This window comes from Phytophthora sojae (assembly GCF_000149755.1).
Source record: "Phytophthora sojae unplaced genomic scaffold PHYSOscaffold_19, whole genome shotgun sequence".
NCBI lineage: Eukaryota > Oomycota > Peronosporomycetes > Peronosporales > Peronosporaceae > Phytophthora > Phytophthora sojae.
The window spans coordinates 246,006-260,332 of NW_009258133.1; the positions used below are offsets into that span (position 1 = coordinate 246,006).

At 51.5% G+C, this 14,327-nt stretch overlaps 8 protein-coding genes across 8 annotated transcripts; 4 read left to right on the forward strand and 4 right to left on the reverse strand.

The window, feature by feature from the left end:
- Positions 1-28: 28 nt before the first annotated feature.
- On the reverse strand, positions 29-388 carry PHYSODRAFT_534817 (hypothetical protein; the record flags this gene model as incomplete). Its single annotated transcript, XM_009541198.1, has 1 exon — positions 29-388. A coding segment is annotated over one exon (360 nt), but the record flags the coding sequence as incomplete, so codon positions are not given.
- Positions 389-429: 41 nt separating this feature from the next.
- On the reverse strand, positions 430-783 carry PHYSODRAFT_534739 (hypothetical protein; the record flags this gene model as incomplete). Its single annotated transcript, XM_009541199.1, has 1 exon — positions 430-783. The coding sequence occupies one exon, from the start codon at positions 781-783 to the stop codon at positions 430-432; it is 354 nt and encodes a 117-aa protein (XP_009539494.1).
- Positions 784-3,086: 2,303 nt separating this feature from the next.
- PHYSODRAFT_420362 (hypothetical protein) lies at positions 3,087-3,530 on the forward strand (the record flags this gene model as incomplete). Its single annotated transcript, XM_009541200.1, has 1 exon — positions 3,087-3,530. A coding segment is annotated over one exon (444 nt), but the record flags the coding sequence as incomplete, so codon positions are not given.
- Positions 3,531-3,536: 6 nt separating this feature from the next.
- Positions 3,537-4,283, forward strand: PHYSODRAFT_415424 (hypothetical protein; the record flags this gene model as incomplete). The annotated part of the gene is made up of 1 exon (XM_009541201.1): positions 3,537-4,283. A coding segment is annotated over one exon (747 nt), but the record flags the coding sequence as incomplete, so codon positions are not given.
- Positions 4,284-4,595: 312 nt separating this feature from the next.
- Positions 4,596-4,871, forward strand: PHYSODRAFT_391217 (hypothetical protein; the record flags this gene model as incomplete). The annotated part of the gene is made up of 1 exon (XM_009541202.1): positions 4,596-4,871. A coding segment is annotated over one exon (276 nt), but the record flags the coding sequence as incomplete, so codon positions are not given.
- Positions 4,872-6,362: 1,491 nt separating this feature from the next.
- On the forward strand, positions 6,363-7,773 carry PHYSODRAFT_383019 (hypothetical protein; the record flags this gene model as incomplete). The annotated part of the gene is made up of 2 exons (XM_009541203.1): positions 6,363-6,572; positions 7,570-7,773. Coding segments are annotated over 2 exons (414 nt in total), but the record flags the coding sequence as incomplete, so codon positions are not given.
- A 931-nt stretch (positions 7,774-8,704) lies between these two features.
- Positions 8,705-8,884, reverse strand: PHYSODRAFT_416852 (hypothetical protein; the record flags this gene model as incomplete). Its single annotated transcript, XM_009541204.1, has 1 exon — positions 8,705-8,884. A coding segment is annotated over one exon (180 nt), but the record flags the coding sequence as incomplete, so codon positions are not given.
- A 4,717-nt stretch (positions 8,885-13,601) lies between these two features.
- Positions 13,602-14,215, reverse strand: PHYSODRAFT_289279 (hypothetical protein; the record flags this gene model as incomplete). Its single annotated transcript, XM_009541205.1, has 2 exons — positions 13,602-13,834; positions 13,888-14,215. 2 exons carry the CDS (start codon positions 14,213-14,215, stop codon positions 13,602-13,604), a joined length of 561 nt encoding a protein of 186 aa, XP_009539500.1.
- Between the last annotated feature and the right edge of the window lie 112 nt (positions 14,216-14,327).

Here is a 14,327-nt window from a genome sequence, read left to right on the forward strand (position 1 = left end):
CATCGAACGCGCCATCTACATTATCCAGCGACGTCGTGGCGACGCTGTCCAGAACGTACCCCGTCACCTCCGGAGGATTGAGATGCATCACGCGCTCCACCCAGATCGTACCGTAGCTCACTCCGTACAAGGTCGTACTGAAATCGTTGCCATACTTCGAGATGAAAGTCGTCAGGTCCATGGCAGCGCTGGTGGTCGAGAAGGCCGCGAGGTCCCCGTACTTCTCCTCGAGTTCCTTTGCACATGCAGGGACCAGTTCCAGATCCAGATCGACAAAGCTTGACGACTTGGCTAGGGCCGCACACTTCAAGGGCGTACTCTGTCCAACCCCGCGGTAGTCCATCGTGTACACGTTCGCCTCGCCCTTCAGTTGCGAATACAGTATCATTATCGGAAGGTCCACTGGAACACAACCGCCCACAGCAAACGTTAGTCCTTGAAATCATCACGTGCTCCAACGGTCTTGCAGTACTTACGCAGAGAGTCCCAGTAGTTCGGGCCACCCTGAACAAGCCACACGTTTGGAGCTACATCGGGTTGTCGGTTCGCAGCGGGAATTCGCCTCACGAATACATCAACTGTCGAGATGGCCGAGTCGGGCGTTTCGCAGATCCGGGGGTGGCACAGCGGCGCAGCGTACATGGTGCATTCCGCCTTATTATCCCTGGAACTACCGTCAATGGATTTGTCACTTGTGAGGGGGCAAGGTGTCCAGGTTAGGTTAGTTGCCGCAGACACTTGTCCGAGAGCCAACGCCAAGGCGATGGCAGGGTAGAGCAGCATGGCAGAGGCCAGGTTTATTCCTTGTGTTGCTGGTTGCTGGTAAATTGGGGAGTGTCGAAGACCTTCGCTCTGGCTTGCAGCCACCGCGCGCGTCCATCCAGCCTCTTTCCAAGCTCATGATCACGAGCAATAACGACTTCAGCGATTGCGACGCTGTATGTTTTCCTTGAAGATGTTATTGTGCTTTGCAGTTATTTTGCCGACCATTTTAGACGCTAAATATGGCAAAGCTTCACAGCTGGAACGAAGTTACGGTGGAGGTATTCCCGCAACGTGCCACTTGTCGCAGTAGGTTTCGCTGTACATTCATCTAAATTAATACGTTTGCAGAAGTAGCGCGCAAATCTTGAGAGCTTGTTGTACTTCCTGTGCGAGGTACATTAAAATATGCAGTTGTACAGCCGGGACTAGCCCGGGGACGCCTGTACATGTATTAAACGTGTACAGACAACGACGGATAAATCCGGCACCACTGAATGGCATTCTCCATAGTAAATGTGCCAGAATTCTCTGTCAGGAACGATAGAGATTGTACAAGGCAATGACATAAAGTACACGTAACGGAGCATAAAGTACACACAAATTTATAGAAAGTCCTTAAAACCATATGGAATACAAATGTCAAGTGTAAATCCCGAAGTTGATTGGCTATCTGAATTACTTATTGTAAAAAGTACAACATATGTGTGCCGGGTTTTGCGTTGCCGTATTTATCTGTACACGTGCCTGTCCTCCTCGTGGGTGATGAGTCGGGGTCGCCAGTGTACCAACTTTGGACCACAAACAACCTTCTTTGGGACAATGGCAATCTAAAAAAGACGAGAACAACCACAACAGCTGGAAAGTGATCGTCAACAACCACTTTTCCGGTCACTAGCAACCTGCACATTCTAACTGTACTTTCTCAAGCATCGTACCGGTACCGGTAGCCAGATTGTCAGTTCCCAAGCTTGATCTGTTGCTCTGCCTCATTGCCAGAGCTGTTAATACCGGTACCTTACCGGCCATTTGCAATCCAGGTTGTATTTCTAGAAATCGCCACCTCTGATTGGCCAGCTGCATGGTATCGACCAGGATTGTTGCTTTGCAACTCAACTCCTATACAAACTGCAAGTCACGGTAGCAAAACGACGCCGTATGGGAGACAGTATACAAAACACAAGTGAATTCGTTTATGCAGGGTTGTAAAGCGTTTATCACCGTGGCAAGCCGTGGCACCGCCTACGGCGGCCTGGAGCTTTTCATGGCTGGTCGAACCAGCTCATACTGTCGTACCTGCACGTAGTAGGAGGTCACGTCGGAGCCGAAGGCCTGTTATGGCGGCGGGGCTACCCGTAGAGCTAGCTCCGCACCCTCCTGGTGCTGCTGCACAACCCGTACGATTTCATGCAGGCTACCTCTACCACTTCCTCATCTACGGCTACTAGGTAGGATCAGAGGCACACTCTATCCAGCTCTCACTGAGATGAGAGAACGCAAGTAAACTGTGTCATCATTTCAGACATCTTCACACAAATAAAAGCCAGCCCGCCAGACCTACCGCACAGTAGCAATCTGCGTGAAATGGAAGCCGTCCCGCGGCTACAGACTCATGAAATCGGTATGGAAGGACCCCGCAGCAGTACTGCCTGCACGCGTGAGCTGTTGCCGCTCTGTTGAAGAAAGTTAAGGTGTTCAAGGAGTACAAGGCCGTGACCAGTTCTCGCGGTCGGTACTGCACCTACGAGAGCGACGCTAGTGTATTGCAAAGAGGTTCTCGCAGTCAGTACTACATGCACAAGAGTTATTCAGCTCATTTCACAGCGCGTTGCTCATAAAGCAACCTCAAAGGGCTGGAGCAAAGTGACACATTACCTGGTACTCCATTTTTAACCAATGAGATGACGGTTGCAAAGCTGGTTGCTGAACTGGCTGGTATTTCTACGGTATTTCAAAGCACGACAAGCATACAAAACGTTGACCGCGGCGATGACCAGCGCTAACGTGTAGGTGGCTCAGCTTAAACCCCTTGATTCACAATAACTCGCGCGAGTTAATCTGAATTTCTTGATTCACAATAACTCGCGCGTGTTAATCTGACGCTCAGACTTTCAAATATTCGAATTTCATAACCTTGGTGTAATCTACACGAGAATACTGTCGGCCAACAGCTCCCCACACAACACAACAAGCCAGTACCTTTCGAGAGTTTGCGGAGAACCTAGCTGCAGCTGTCCCCACCTCAGATGTCTCCAAACCACACCTGGACGAAGTTAGCCGAGTTCCAAGGCGAAGATGCGTTAGTCAAGTTTCGCTGGTAGCGATTTTGCTGTTCTGCCATATTTTGGGTGAGGACGCGCTGGTGTATGATTTGCCCCGGGGACCACTCGATGGCTGAGCGGCGCCTTCGCTGTCAGAGTCCAAACCGCAAAGGAACTGTTAAATGTGCAACGCTCTGGAAAGTGCATGAGTGCCCGACTTCGAAGCGGTGGATTGCGTACACAAATGGCCAGCCACACGCGCGTGAAGACATAGCGTGTTCGTTACCTCCTCGCGCCAAGGTGACACGTGAAATGCGCGACTACATCCAGCGAATGGACGAAAACGCGGTACCACCACGCTTAATCTGGAGCAACATGCTTCGTGCACCTGAAATACCGACTCCAGTGCTTGGGTTTCCGACGTGCCCTCAAGTTCTGCGTAGTGTCAAGTACAATCGATGGCTGCAGGGGTCTAAAAACTCTATTGTCAGGACGAAGGAGTTAGTGAAGGCGAAGGCCTTCGTTGCTGGAGTGGATCCCGACACCGCGTTTGTGTTTGGAAATCGTGAAGATGAGCACGGCTTCCCTTTTGTTGGGAACGGGGAAGATGATGAACCGTTGATACTTGGAATCACGAGCTTGAAGCTAACGCAAAACATCAGTTCGCTACAGGATCGCGAAGCATTTCTCATTTTTCACTTGGACGCTACTTTCAAGCTGAGCGACATCGGTTACCCTGTTGTTACGTGCGGTTTCACCGATCGCCACCGAAGCTACCACCTAGCCGCGCTTTTCATTGTTAGCCAAAGGACCCGACGCGAATATTACGAATCGATTGGAGCTTTCGCACGAATTTTCAGGACCCACATGAAAAGACCACTTCGAGTTGACGTGATAATGGGCGACGCCGAAGAGGCCCAATTGAACGGACTGCGGGATGTTGCAGAATGTGCAACCTGTCCGTACCTGATGTGTTTCTTCCACGTGATGTACAATGTACGCAAGCGAGTGCGACACTTACCAGATTCGGTGCGAGCTATGGTGTATCGTGGTATTCTTGACATGCACTACACACTCAACCAAACCGAATTTTGGGAGGTGTGGGGGCGTGTATCTCAAGAGTGGCAATGCGATAGAAGGTTGCACGTCTTTTTGACATATTTCGCGGCACAATGGATTCATACCCGCTTCTGGAGATGGCAGATTTATCACTCTCCAGGGGGGTACGCTACAACCAACAACCCATGTGAAGTGTTTAATGCCAGCATCAAGCGCTATACGCAGCGCAAGGCAGCGGATACGCGCCGTTTGTTGATGAAGCTACTGACGATTGCAGAAGATTATTCGCTGTGTGTACCACCTCCCATGGCATCTGGACCAAACGCCCCGCCTCAAGTTGCCAAGCAGCTGGCCCGAACGTTAGTGTCGACCAACCGAGTCGTCGTTTACGCTACGACCGAGAAGTCGGTTGTTCGCGTGCTGTATCATTGCGGTGATCATTTGGAAGACCGCCCCGAACTGTCTGACCTTGACGAGTTGGAGGCCCCCAGCAACGTCAAAACTCCTGTCATCATATCGCCCGAGTGTTTAACAGATGCAGAAAAGGCTACCGCTGCCAAGTTCTATCAGGAAGCTGTGAAATGGTCTGTACGCCGCGCGCACCACGTTGGTATGCCACGAGGCGGGTGGGCGGTGCACCTGAGTACGTTTGAGTGCTCATGTCTTTTCTATAAGAAGTTCCTGTCTTGTGCCCACATAATCTGTGGACGTGCGGCTTACGGACTCAGTGTGCCTGGAGTTAATGGGTCCAATTTAAGATTCAAGGATAGGCGTGTGCGCCAGAAGCGTCCACAAGTGAGCAGTGCGGCTACAGTGCATGTAGATGATTCAGCTACCGGTTTACTGCTGGCAGCCAACGAAGTGTCGCTGCATGGCAATCACACCGGGTCCGATCTCAGGAGACATGCGCATAACTTCCCAGCTCAAAGTCTTGGTGTGGTCGGGTTCGATATTGGCTTCGCGCCTGGTTTCAACCTTTGTCCGCGAGATCACACCAGATACACAGCATATGCCTACAGACCAACTGGTTACACGGCGACTTTACCAGACCCGGTGGCTTTCCAGCTCGATCCACAGCATTTCCAGCCTCTCCGCCGATTGCACAGCCAAGTCCTGCAGCTCCCTCATATTCATTTCAGACTGGTTTGGCGACTTGACAAGAAACATTTACCAGTTCTGGGCCATATGTATGGTCTACGTCAACCACATCTGAGCATTTGCCACCTCCAACCGAGCCCGTCCCCATCAGACGCCAAATTGGCCGTCCCCCCTGGCCACGGCGGCCCTCGACATGCAATTTTTGTTAGATTAGTTCCTGGCAAGAGGCTACCTGCGTGTCTATACGAATATTACATCTTTTACGACTGAAGTACTTCTCAAAAGGTCGGTAATGTTGAAATGGAGGCTGGTTGTTGCCACCGATACCATGTAGTTGTTTCCTGGACCTTGCTTATATCGCAAGATCTACAAACATCTACGTCACAAAGCGATATAATTGATGACTCACATAGTATGTATTCGAATGCCACTCTGTAGGTGTTTCTGGTTTTGTGGGTAGAACAACCAGGCTCGCGTAACGAAACCACTTTCGAGCTCTCCCGGAATCTATCTTGATTTCTCAACAGCGTTTTCCGTGTTAATAATTTAGAATTCATCGGCTTGGAAGCACCTGCTAACTATTAGCACTTGGTGCCGCCAACGCAACATGGTCACTATGTGCTACTCTCCATATATCAAAATGGAGGTTTCCATTGAGTTATATATAGCCCACATGTGTAGTTTGGATCATCCCTTGACTTAGTTCGTGCTCGGCACTTGTCGCTTCGCGCTTGTCCTGTTCAGGCGTCAATAAGTCTTGGGCCTCGCTGCTGTCATCCTGTACAAGCAACCCCCTACTAGCTACAATGGACGGAAAGGCAACTTGGCTGAGTAGGCGTTCGTGTTAACCGGATAAGCTCACGACCACTGCTCAAGTATAAGCGTATCGCCACAAATTCGGGCTTAGGGAATGTAAGCACTGCAGTTCGAACCTCATACAGCCCCCCTGGCCTGCTGTAGGTCGGTTACGCACTACTTCATACTAACCCCGAAGTACTTCATACTAACCTCAAAGTGCTGCATTCAGAATAACTCGCGCGAGTTAATTTGATATTTACTCTTGATCTGATTAAATCTGATACCTAAAATGATTGGCCATATACGGCTGACTATCATTCGAGAATTCCCCCTCCCTTCCCCCTTTTCCGAATGAAGAGGCGGGTGTGTGTGAATCGCACTGAGAAGGAGAAGCTTGCGCTTCTTAGGCGCTGGAAAGTAGATAACCCAGATTGGACTCAAGAAGAAGCCGCTGTCGAGCTTGAGGTCAAGGAATCGACTTTGAGAGGCTGGGTGAAACGCTACTGGGATGTTTGTGACAAAGAGGTTGGCTCAGATCGCAAGCGCAACGAAGGCGGAGGACGAAAACACAAGATGAAGCCGGACGAATGGAGAGTAATCGAATACCTTCATGAGCTTATGGAGGACAACGGGACGTTTGACGATGTGATGTTTTATTGCCGGAGCCTGGAAGAGTTCAACTCGGATTTTGATATTCCAGAGTCCCAAGCAACATGGGTAAAACGGTTTATCCAACGCTACACAGCACGTATACCCCCTGACGATGGCGGTGTACCCTCTACTGACGGCGGTGCAACCTCTGGTGGTGGCGGTGTAACCCGTGGCGATGACAGTGAGCACGAGGAGAATGGAGGTGCTGGAGGCGTAACCCCTGGTGTCGACAGTGAGCGTGGTCAAAATGATGGAGTAACCACTAGTGATGATGGTGTAACCCCTCGTGATGGCGGCGTAACCCCTGGTGTCGACAGTGAGCGTGGTCAAAATGATGGAGTAACCCCCGGTGACGGCGCTGTACCCTTCGATGGCTGTGGAGATGAAGACAGCGATGAAGACAGCTACGATAGCGCTGGATCGGATGAAAGCGATAGCAGTAGCGAGAGTATGGATTGTAACGAGTCCGAAGAGAGCGAGTATGAGGTGCCTACAGCTGCTAAGAAGACTTCTTTGCCTCGGAGGCAGTCTGCTACCAGGTCGCGGAAGCAGAAGCCAATATTGGAGTGGACGTGTGGTGATGATACGAGCTGAATCTATCGCGAGGACCTGGACAGCCTAATGCCGCATCAGACTTTGACAGAGTCCGCCGTTGATTATTTTGTGCATGGTTGCATGCCTCGGGAGAAGCCATTCCGTGAAAAGAACAAAGGAGAAAGCTGCAAGGGACGAGCGCCTCGCTGGTCACATAGGGAAATTTGACTGGGTATCGTACCGGTTTGTTATTCTTCCAGTCAACGGTAATAGTCACTGGAGCTTTCTTGCGGTTGAGAATCCCCTGCAGGGGGGCGTCATTCGGCTGTATCACGTTAATTCTGCTACAGAAGCGCATGACACGGCAAACGTGTTTTCTTTGATGCAGTGGTGGTTGGCGAAAGAGCGGGTCCCAGAAACAGCTTCGGTGGGGTCGGTTAAATGGAGTTTTCACGCCTCCCCTACCAAGCCTCAGCAGCAAAACTCTGTTGATTGTGGAATTTATCTGCTCTACTTCATCGAAAAGATATCCACAGCGATTATGAAAGATCGCCCGCATACGCTACGTGGATCAATGGATAAGTTGCGCTCCGACAAATTCAATGTCGAAAACTACCGTGCGCTTCTACATCAGCGTATTATCCGCGCGGCCAACGTAGCAAATAAGAAGAGTAAAATCCTATAAATATAAGTACCATGGCATCCTAATTACATTTCTTGCGCAGGTGTTACATGTACCTGCGCGCGCATGCTCTCAATAATATTGTTGTCTCGCTCAGAGCGAGTCGCTCTAGCTTTTGACCAGTCCATTTCCCAGAGCGAGTCGCTCTGTATGTAGCTACCGACCTGTCCATTTCCCAATCGTCGATCGTGCTATGGTTGCTCGTGCCCGTTTGGTGTGGTTGCTGTTGTACAAATCTGAGGTTGTTATCGTCCTTTACTCGTGGGTGATCATCATCGACAGCTGCTTGCCGTGTCCTTCCGCCTTCTTCTGCACGCTCTAAGAGCGTGTTCGCTACTAGCGAATCGCTAGGTAGCTGGAGATGGAGATGGAGATGGACTCTCATCAACTCTATTTCTTGTCTTTTGATTGGTCAAAATAGTTTAGTTCACAACGTGACAACTGGAGAATTACCCCGTCTCCTTCTCCAGCTCCCAGAGGTGAAGAAGGAGAAAGTAGCTGGAGATTGAGGCACACACAATGGACGAAGAGGAAGCTGTACTGGTTGCTACATGCTCAGCTGTCGCACAGGTTGCAGTCCTCCTATCAGGAGAATCCGACGATGCGCCGCGAGGCCCTAAGGAACAGATTCGTACCGTGACCTCATGCTACAGTCAGCCGCGTATGCAAGTTGGATTGGAATCTTCGCTGCACCAAGCCGACTTTCCTACGGGTTGCTGGTTTACTACGAGATCAAGGTGTTCTGTTTGCTGCTGCCAAAGTACGGCAGCATAGCTTTGAGAAGAAAGTTGCAGCCGCGCTTTACTTTTTACAAAATCAATTAGAAATCCTACACGTTATCATAGATGGCCTTGTACTTTACCTTTGACTTGCACTGGTGGGGTTTCACCTCGAGCCCCGAGACTAGATACGTTTCTGCGGAGACTAACATCCAGGCGGCGGCAAGCTGTTTCGCGCTTCTGGTGCCCTGAAAACGATGCTTGAGCGTGTCAAAACGAGCCCGCTGCAGAGCATCAGCTGCTGCAGTCGTCCACGCAAAGGAGGGTTGCTTCGTAGCGATAGACGTTTCACCAGTATTGGTCTTTTTCTTCTGATTCCGTTTGAGTAGTGGCCGGTGTCGCATACACAGTCTGGGAAAGAGCAACATCAGAGGCAGGTATGTCCAAACTGGCAGCAGTCAGCACGAGGTCGCCACTGGCTGACGGGAACGGAGGCGCAGCTCTCGGGGCAGCTTGGTCCATCTTGCCACGCGTCCGGTGTCTCGGGCACAGTGTTCTCGGCCGACGAAGAAACAGCAAAGTAAAGCGAGTCGTTGCAGTTGCACTGTGATTGGCTAATGTTACCTAGATGCGCTCTGTTGTAGCGAACAAGCTGGAGATGGAGATGCACCAACTCCCTGCACCAACTCCCTGCAGATATCCATCTCCAGCTGCGTAGCGAACACGCTCTAAGAGTTAGACACATACACGCCGCCCTCCAGGAAGTCCCTGGTATTGAGCATCGTGAACAAGTCGGAAAAACCGGTGGGCTTCAATGGAGCGATGGGGCAGAAGCAGCCATCCTGTTGCAGTCGGCGCACGTTCCGACAACAGGTAGGAGCAGTCGCTACCAGTGAGTTGACCAAGTGCAGTTTACAGTAGTTCTCTTCAACCTAAATTGATAGGCATCGTCTTCGAACCCGGAAAAGCTTCGAGCTGATATCAGTGGCACTAAAGTTGTTGTGGACAGCTTCAAGAGTACCTCTACGAAGCTCTGGTTCCCGAGAAGTGCGACGTCAAGCTTTCCTTGAACCTTCATCTGACATCCCCTTCTTTCTTCGTTGTACCGCTTCAGACCGTCTCGAAATGATCGATGACTTGGGCACGTCTGAATCAGACGTGCTCAAGTCATCGATGATTTCGTTATGGTCTACCGTAACATGTGTTGAGTCAACACGTGCGCGTTATACCGATGTAGTGTTGTGTGACTCACGAGAGTTTTTACCTTTGAAACATGGTCAATGGCCGACTCAACAGACAATGCCTTCAGCTGCATGAGGGACCCACAGCATCAAAGAGCACCTCCGGTGCCAGGAAGACCCAGGAAACCAGGACGCCAGCGATCCAGATACAGCGTCCGGCCGCCCAGCTTCTCCACAGTTGACTTCCACGTGGCTTTCCCACAGGCAGCGACGTCGATTTCGTCGATCTTGTCGCCTCCAGACATAATGTTGACCGTCACGTTCTTGGTGTCGGTGCTCTGGAAGTTGATGATCACCTGGCCGTCGCCCTTCTTGGTCAAGGACATGGTGCTGTTCTTGAACGCCTTCTGGGTCATGTTGAGCCCCAGCGTGTCCGGGTGCGTGCCGTCGTCGATCTCGCCCATGAACTGCGTCGGGCCGCAGATGGACTGGAAGTACTCGGAGATGAAACTCGAGACGCCGCTCATGTCGAAGCCCGTGACGACCCAGAAGTTGAGGCCCTGGTTCATCACCTTGTACGCGTACTCCATGGCCTTGTAGGACGTGCCGTTGTCGCTCTTGCCCGTTGTGATGAGGTCGTTGATGACGACACCGAAGGTCTTGCGCAGCTTGTCGCGCGTGGTGTAGGCCGTCTTCTCGTCGGACTGGGAGATCAGTAGCTCCATGCAGTTGCTGGTCACCGTGGCGATGTCCGTCTTGACGATGTCCGTGTCCTGGATCTTGACGCGCAGCTCGTCCTTGGTAATGCCGGGGTTCTGCTCCCTCAAGGCCTCGACGGTCGACCACGTGCGCTCCATGAGGCCTTGCAGGTCGTGGCCGCACGTCGAGTTGGACCTGAGAGCGTCCTTGAGGTATCCGATCTCGCCCTTGGTGATCTCCCAACTCGTAATGAGGCTGTCGTCGTGGGCCAGAACCTGGGACAGAATGAACTGCGAAGTGGCCATGATGCGGTCCGCCAGCCACCATTGGCGGGTTGTTTTTCCGCCCATACACAGCTTGATCGTAATAGGCAGTTCAACCACCACAGCGTTCGACTGATAGAGCAGCGCCATGATCTTGTCTTGAGACGCCTCGGGGTCCGCAGCTTCAATGGAGCGGATGTAGCGGTTAAGTGCCCGGAGCTCACCCACAATCATGCAGGAGCACATGACGGCGGTCCGCACGCCCTTGGCCATTTCCGAGAACTTGCCGAACCAGTTGTCCATGACGCCGTTGATGCCGACGTTGAACACGGAGCCGACCTTGTACAGCACCTCGCGTCCGCAGTCGTCGTACTGGCGGATGCACTCCATGCCGCACTCCACCGGGTACTCAATGGGGCATTCGGCCCAGCACGTGTTGGCCTTCTCGTTGCGGTCGTAGTTCGAGGGGCATTTCTTCATAACGTGCGCCTCACGCCAGCATGCGCTGTCGCCTTGGACGGAGCGAGGTCCCACCCAGTTGCGGTACACCGGCACGACGGAGCTCTTAGCAGTGAGGGGCGTTGCAAGCTCGTATGATGCGCCGGAGCCAACGGTGACGGTAGCCGAAGAATTCGAAGATACACTCGACGACACTGAGACGGAGACGTCTGCCACCGAAGACTCACGGGACGACCGCAATGTCCTTGCAGAGCCGAAGGACGGCCGTGACGATCCAGGCGACAGCATCTTGAAGGCTTCAGCAAATGAGACGGAACCAGAACCCGATGCAGAGGCCGAGGCAGACAGCGCCTCGATGATCTCAGCAACAGACCCGGAGGGTCATTACTTTCTACGAGCCCTGGGGAGAGCCGGGCTCCTGGGCTCTTGGGTGAACCCAAAAAGTCGCGAGCTCGGGCTCCTGGGCTCTTGAGTTCAATAGGTTAAGTGAAAGGAGCCCTCCAGAACTGTGAGCCCTCATTAAGGGCTCCCCCCTCACCTGTGTTAACTATCTCGCTGATGATTGGCCGTCATTGAAGTATCTCCAGGTTCTAACCTGAAAAGGCATAGGAAAGAGGGCTCCTCCTTGAGGGGAAGGAAGGACGATCGGCGACGCTGGGGTGACCTCGGAGCGGCTGTACACATATGAGCGGCGCGAGATCTTCTAGTGTGGTGATCTTTGAGCTCGATCTTCTAGCGTGGCGCATCGATCACGCGAAGTTGCTCGCCTTAAGTCTAGGTAAAATTGACCAATCAGATATTACTATGAAAAGCCCGTCATAGATTTGAAGCTAAATCTGGGGACGAACCAGGGCTCCTTGATCTCGTACTTACCACGAGGGAGCCCATTTTGTGCGACTTTTGGCTCTCGTATTAGGGGGAGCCCACTTTTGAAGTTGACGGGCTCGGGCTCGTAGAAGGTGTGATGCAGTCATTACTTTACAGTTAGCCAGGTTTCATTCATCCCAGGATACACGTCGTGCACTATATCGCGCACTTTTGACTGGCTGGTACTGTACGAGCTTGTTGAGTGCCCCGCCGTCTTGCTCTCACTTCTCATTTTGCGAAGCTCCCAATAGCTGTACCAAGAATCTCCCAGGGCAGCAGCTATGTTTGCCCAACGCATTGTGTTGCTGGCTGTCATTTTCCTTCTCTGGGAAACAGCGGTCGAAAAGTCACGGGTGGCGGAACGGGGCCTGCGCTGGAAAGGTTTTGGGCCCTGGCGGACAGCAAGTCGGTAGGCGGAGTGCGTTTCTTGGAAGATGGCAGTAAATGAGTCGGTGGCGGATTGTGCAGCATAAAACTGTCGGGCATTCGGTAGGCTTCGCGATCACTCATTGACATGTGAATACACAAGCCCGTAGATTTGTATTCCGTTGCGTGTCGACAACGAACGCTTTCACCAACTTTGTCGTGGAGAGCTCCCATCTTCTCTGCTTACTCGTGACCCACAAAAGAAGATCCGAGGTTAGTTCGAAGTACTGCGTAATATATGTAGCACTGTACTACTTCGTATTGTGCTTTGCACGAACTTTGGCATGCGAGTAAGGGCTCTAAACCAACGAGCAAATCCTTCCCGGTGTTCATATCTCGCAGCCTAACTCTAAGTTAAAGTTAAGCTAATCAACCGCCAGTACCAAGCACAACGCAGAGCAAGAACGGAGCGGTTGCCACTGCAAGAATAAATCGGTTGTCGCTGCAAGAAAACAAACTGATAAGGTCCCAATAGAATGGCGCCAACTCCTTGCATAATAGTAAGCACCGATTTCGGCGGGGACGTTTTCTTCTTCGCTCTCTTCGTCGTGGCCTTGCGCGTTAAACCAAGCTCAAATTTCAGAGCACGGCATATAGTAGCAGTAGAAAATATCTACTAGAAATGTTTGGATGTGCAAGAAACGCTGACTTTAAAGCTGCTTGCAGCTCCTCGATATAAAAACAGGGATGTTCTTCAATATTGTAGATGTAGTTCAGTACGATAGATCGCCAACGCATGTCAATCATCGACTAGAAAGCAATCAGACAAAGCGAGTGAGTTAGAATTAGAATGTCAGGGCCGTAGTATTGTCGGATTTACTCCAGCCATTCAACGAAAGTGAGCATAACTCAACGTTAACTCGTTGTCTTAGCAGCTATTCTATCTTAAATCGACGAGTTAGCCTCCTAACTCAATGATGGGTTAATCACCGTGATTTGCTAAAACAACGAATTACGTCGTTGTTTAGACAGAAGGCATGCAAGGCACAATAATACATGTAGTTATATTACGAATAATTGCAAATTATCACAAACTCGTAAACATTGCTTCATGGGCCATGATCATGGCGCGGCTTAGCTTGTTCACGTAATGCTGATGGGGCAGTACTGTAATACGTTGGAGCAGTTCTACTGTTGTCTTTTTATCCATGACGAACGCGGTTGACGGCCTCTCCGGTAAGTTTCAGCTGATAGTCCACCAGAATGCCAGATCGCACGGAGTTCGTCGTCGAAACAAGAACGCCCAACAGGTCTGCGACGTCTTCCAACCTCATACCTCGGTTATTCCATGCCTGAAACAGGTGATGCTGCAGGGTCTTCGCGACCTTCTTCGCCTTCGAGGTGTTCATGAGTTTTTGGCAAAGCACCGCTATATCTGCTTCCGAGTGTGTCTCCCGCAACTTCGCGTAAATGAAGTCATCCGGATACCAGAAGTTTGCCTTCTTCGCTTTTCTGTACTTCGCAATGACTGTGAACCACTTGAGGCGGCGGAGCTGCTGTCGTCAAGCCTTCCAGTCGCAATGTCTAGCTTCTGGAAAAGTTCGTCGAGCTCTTTTGCAGACCAGCCCCATCTCCTCTCTTCGTCTCTCGAGTCGTAGGACCACAGCAGCCGCTCCAACGCAGCTTGGTTCTGATCGGCTGCGCGGAGGTTCGGGTTCGCGTCGGTGACTTGGTCGGCTTGTCGGCGGGCTACGGCAGCATTGATCTCCCAGAGAAGGAAAATGACAGCCAGCAACACAATGCGTTGGGCAAACATAGCTGCTGCCCTGGGAGATTCTTGGTACAGCTATTGGGAGCTTCGCAAAATGAGAAGTGAGAGCAAGACGGCGGGGCACTCTACAAGCTCGTACAGTACCAGCCAGTCAAAA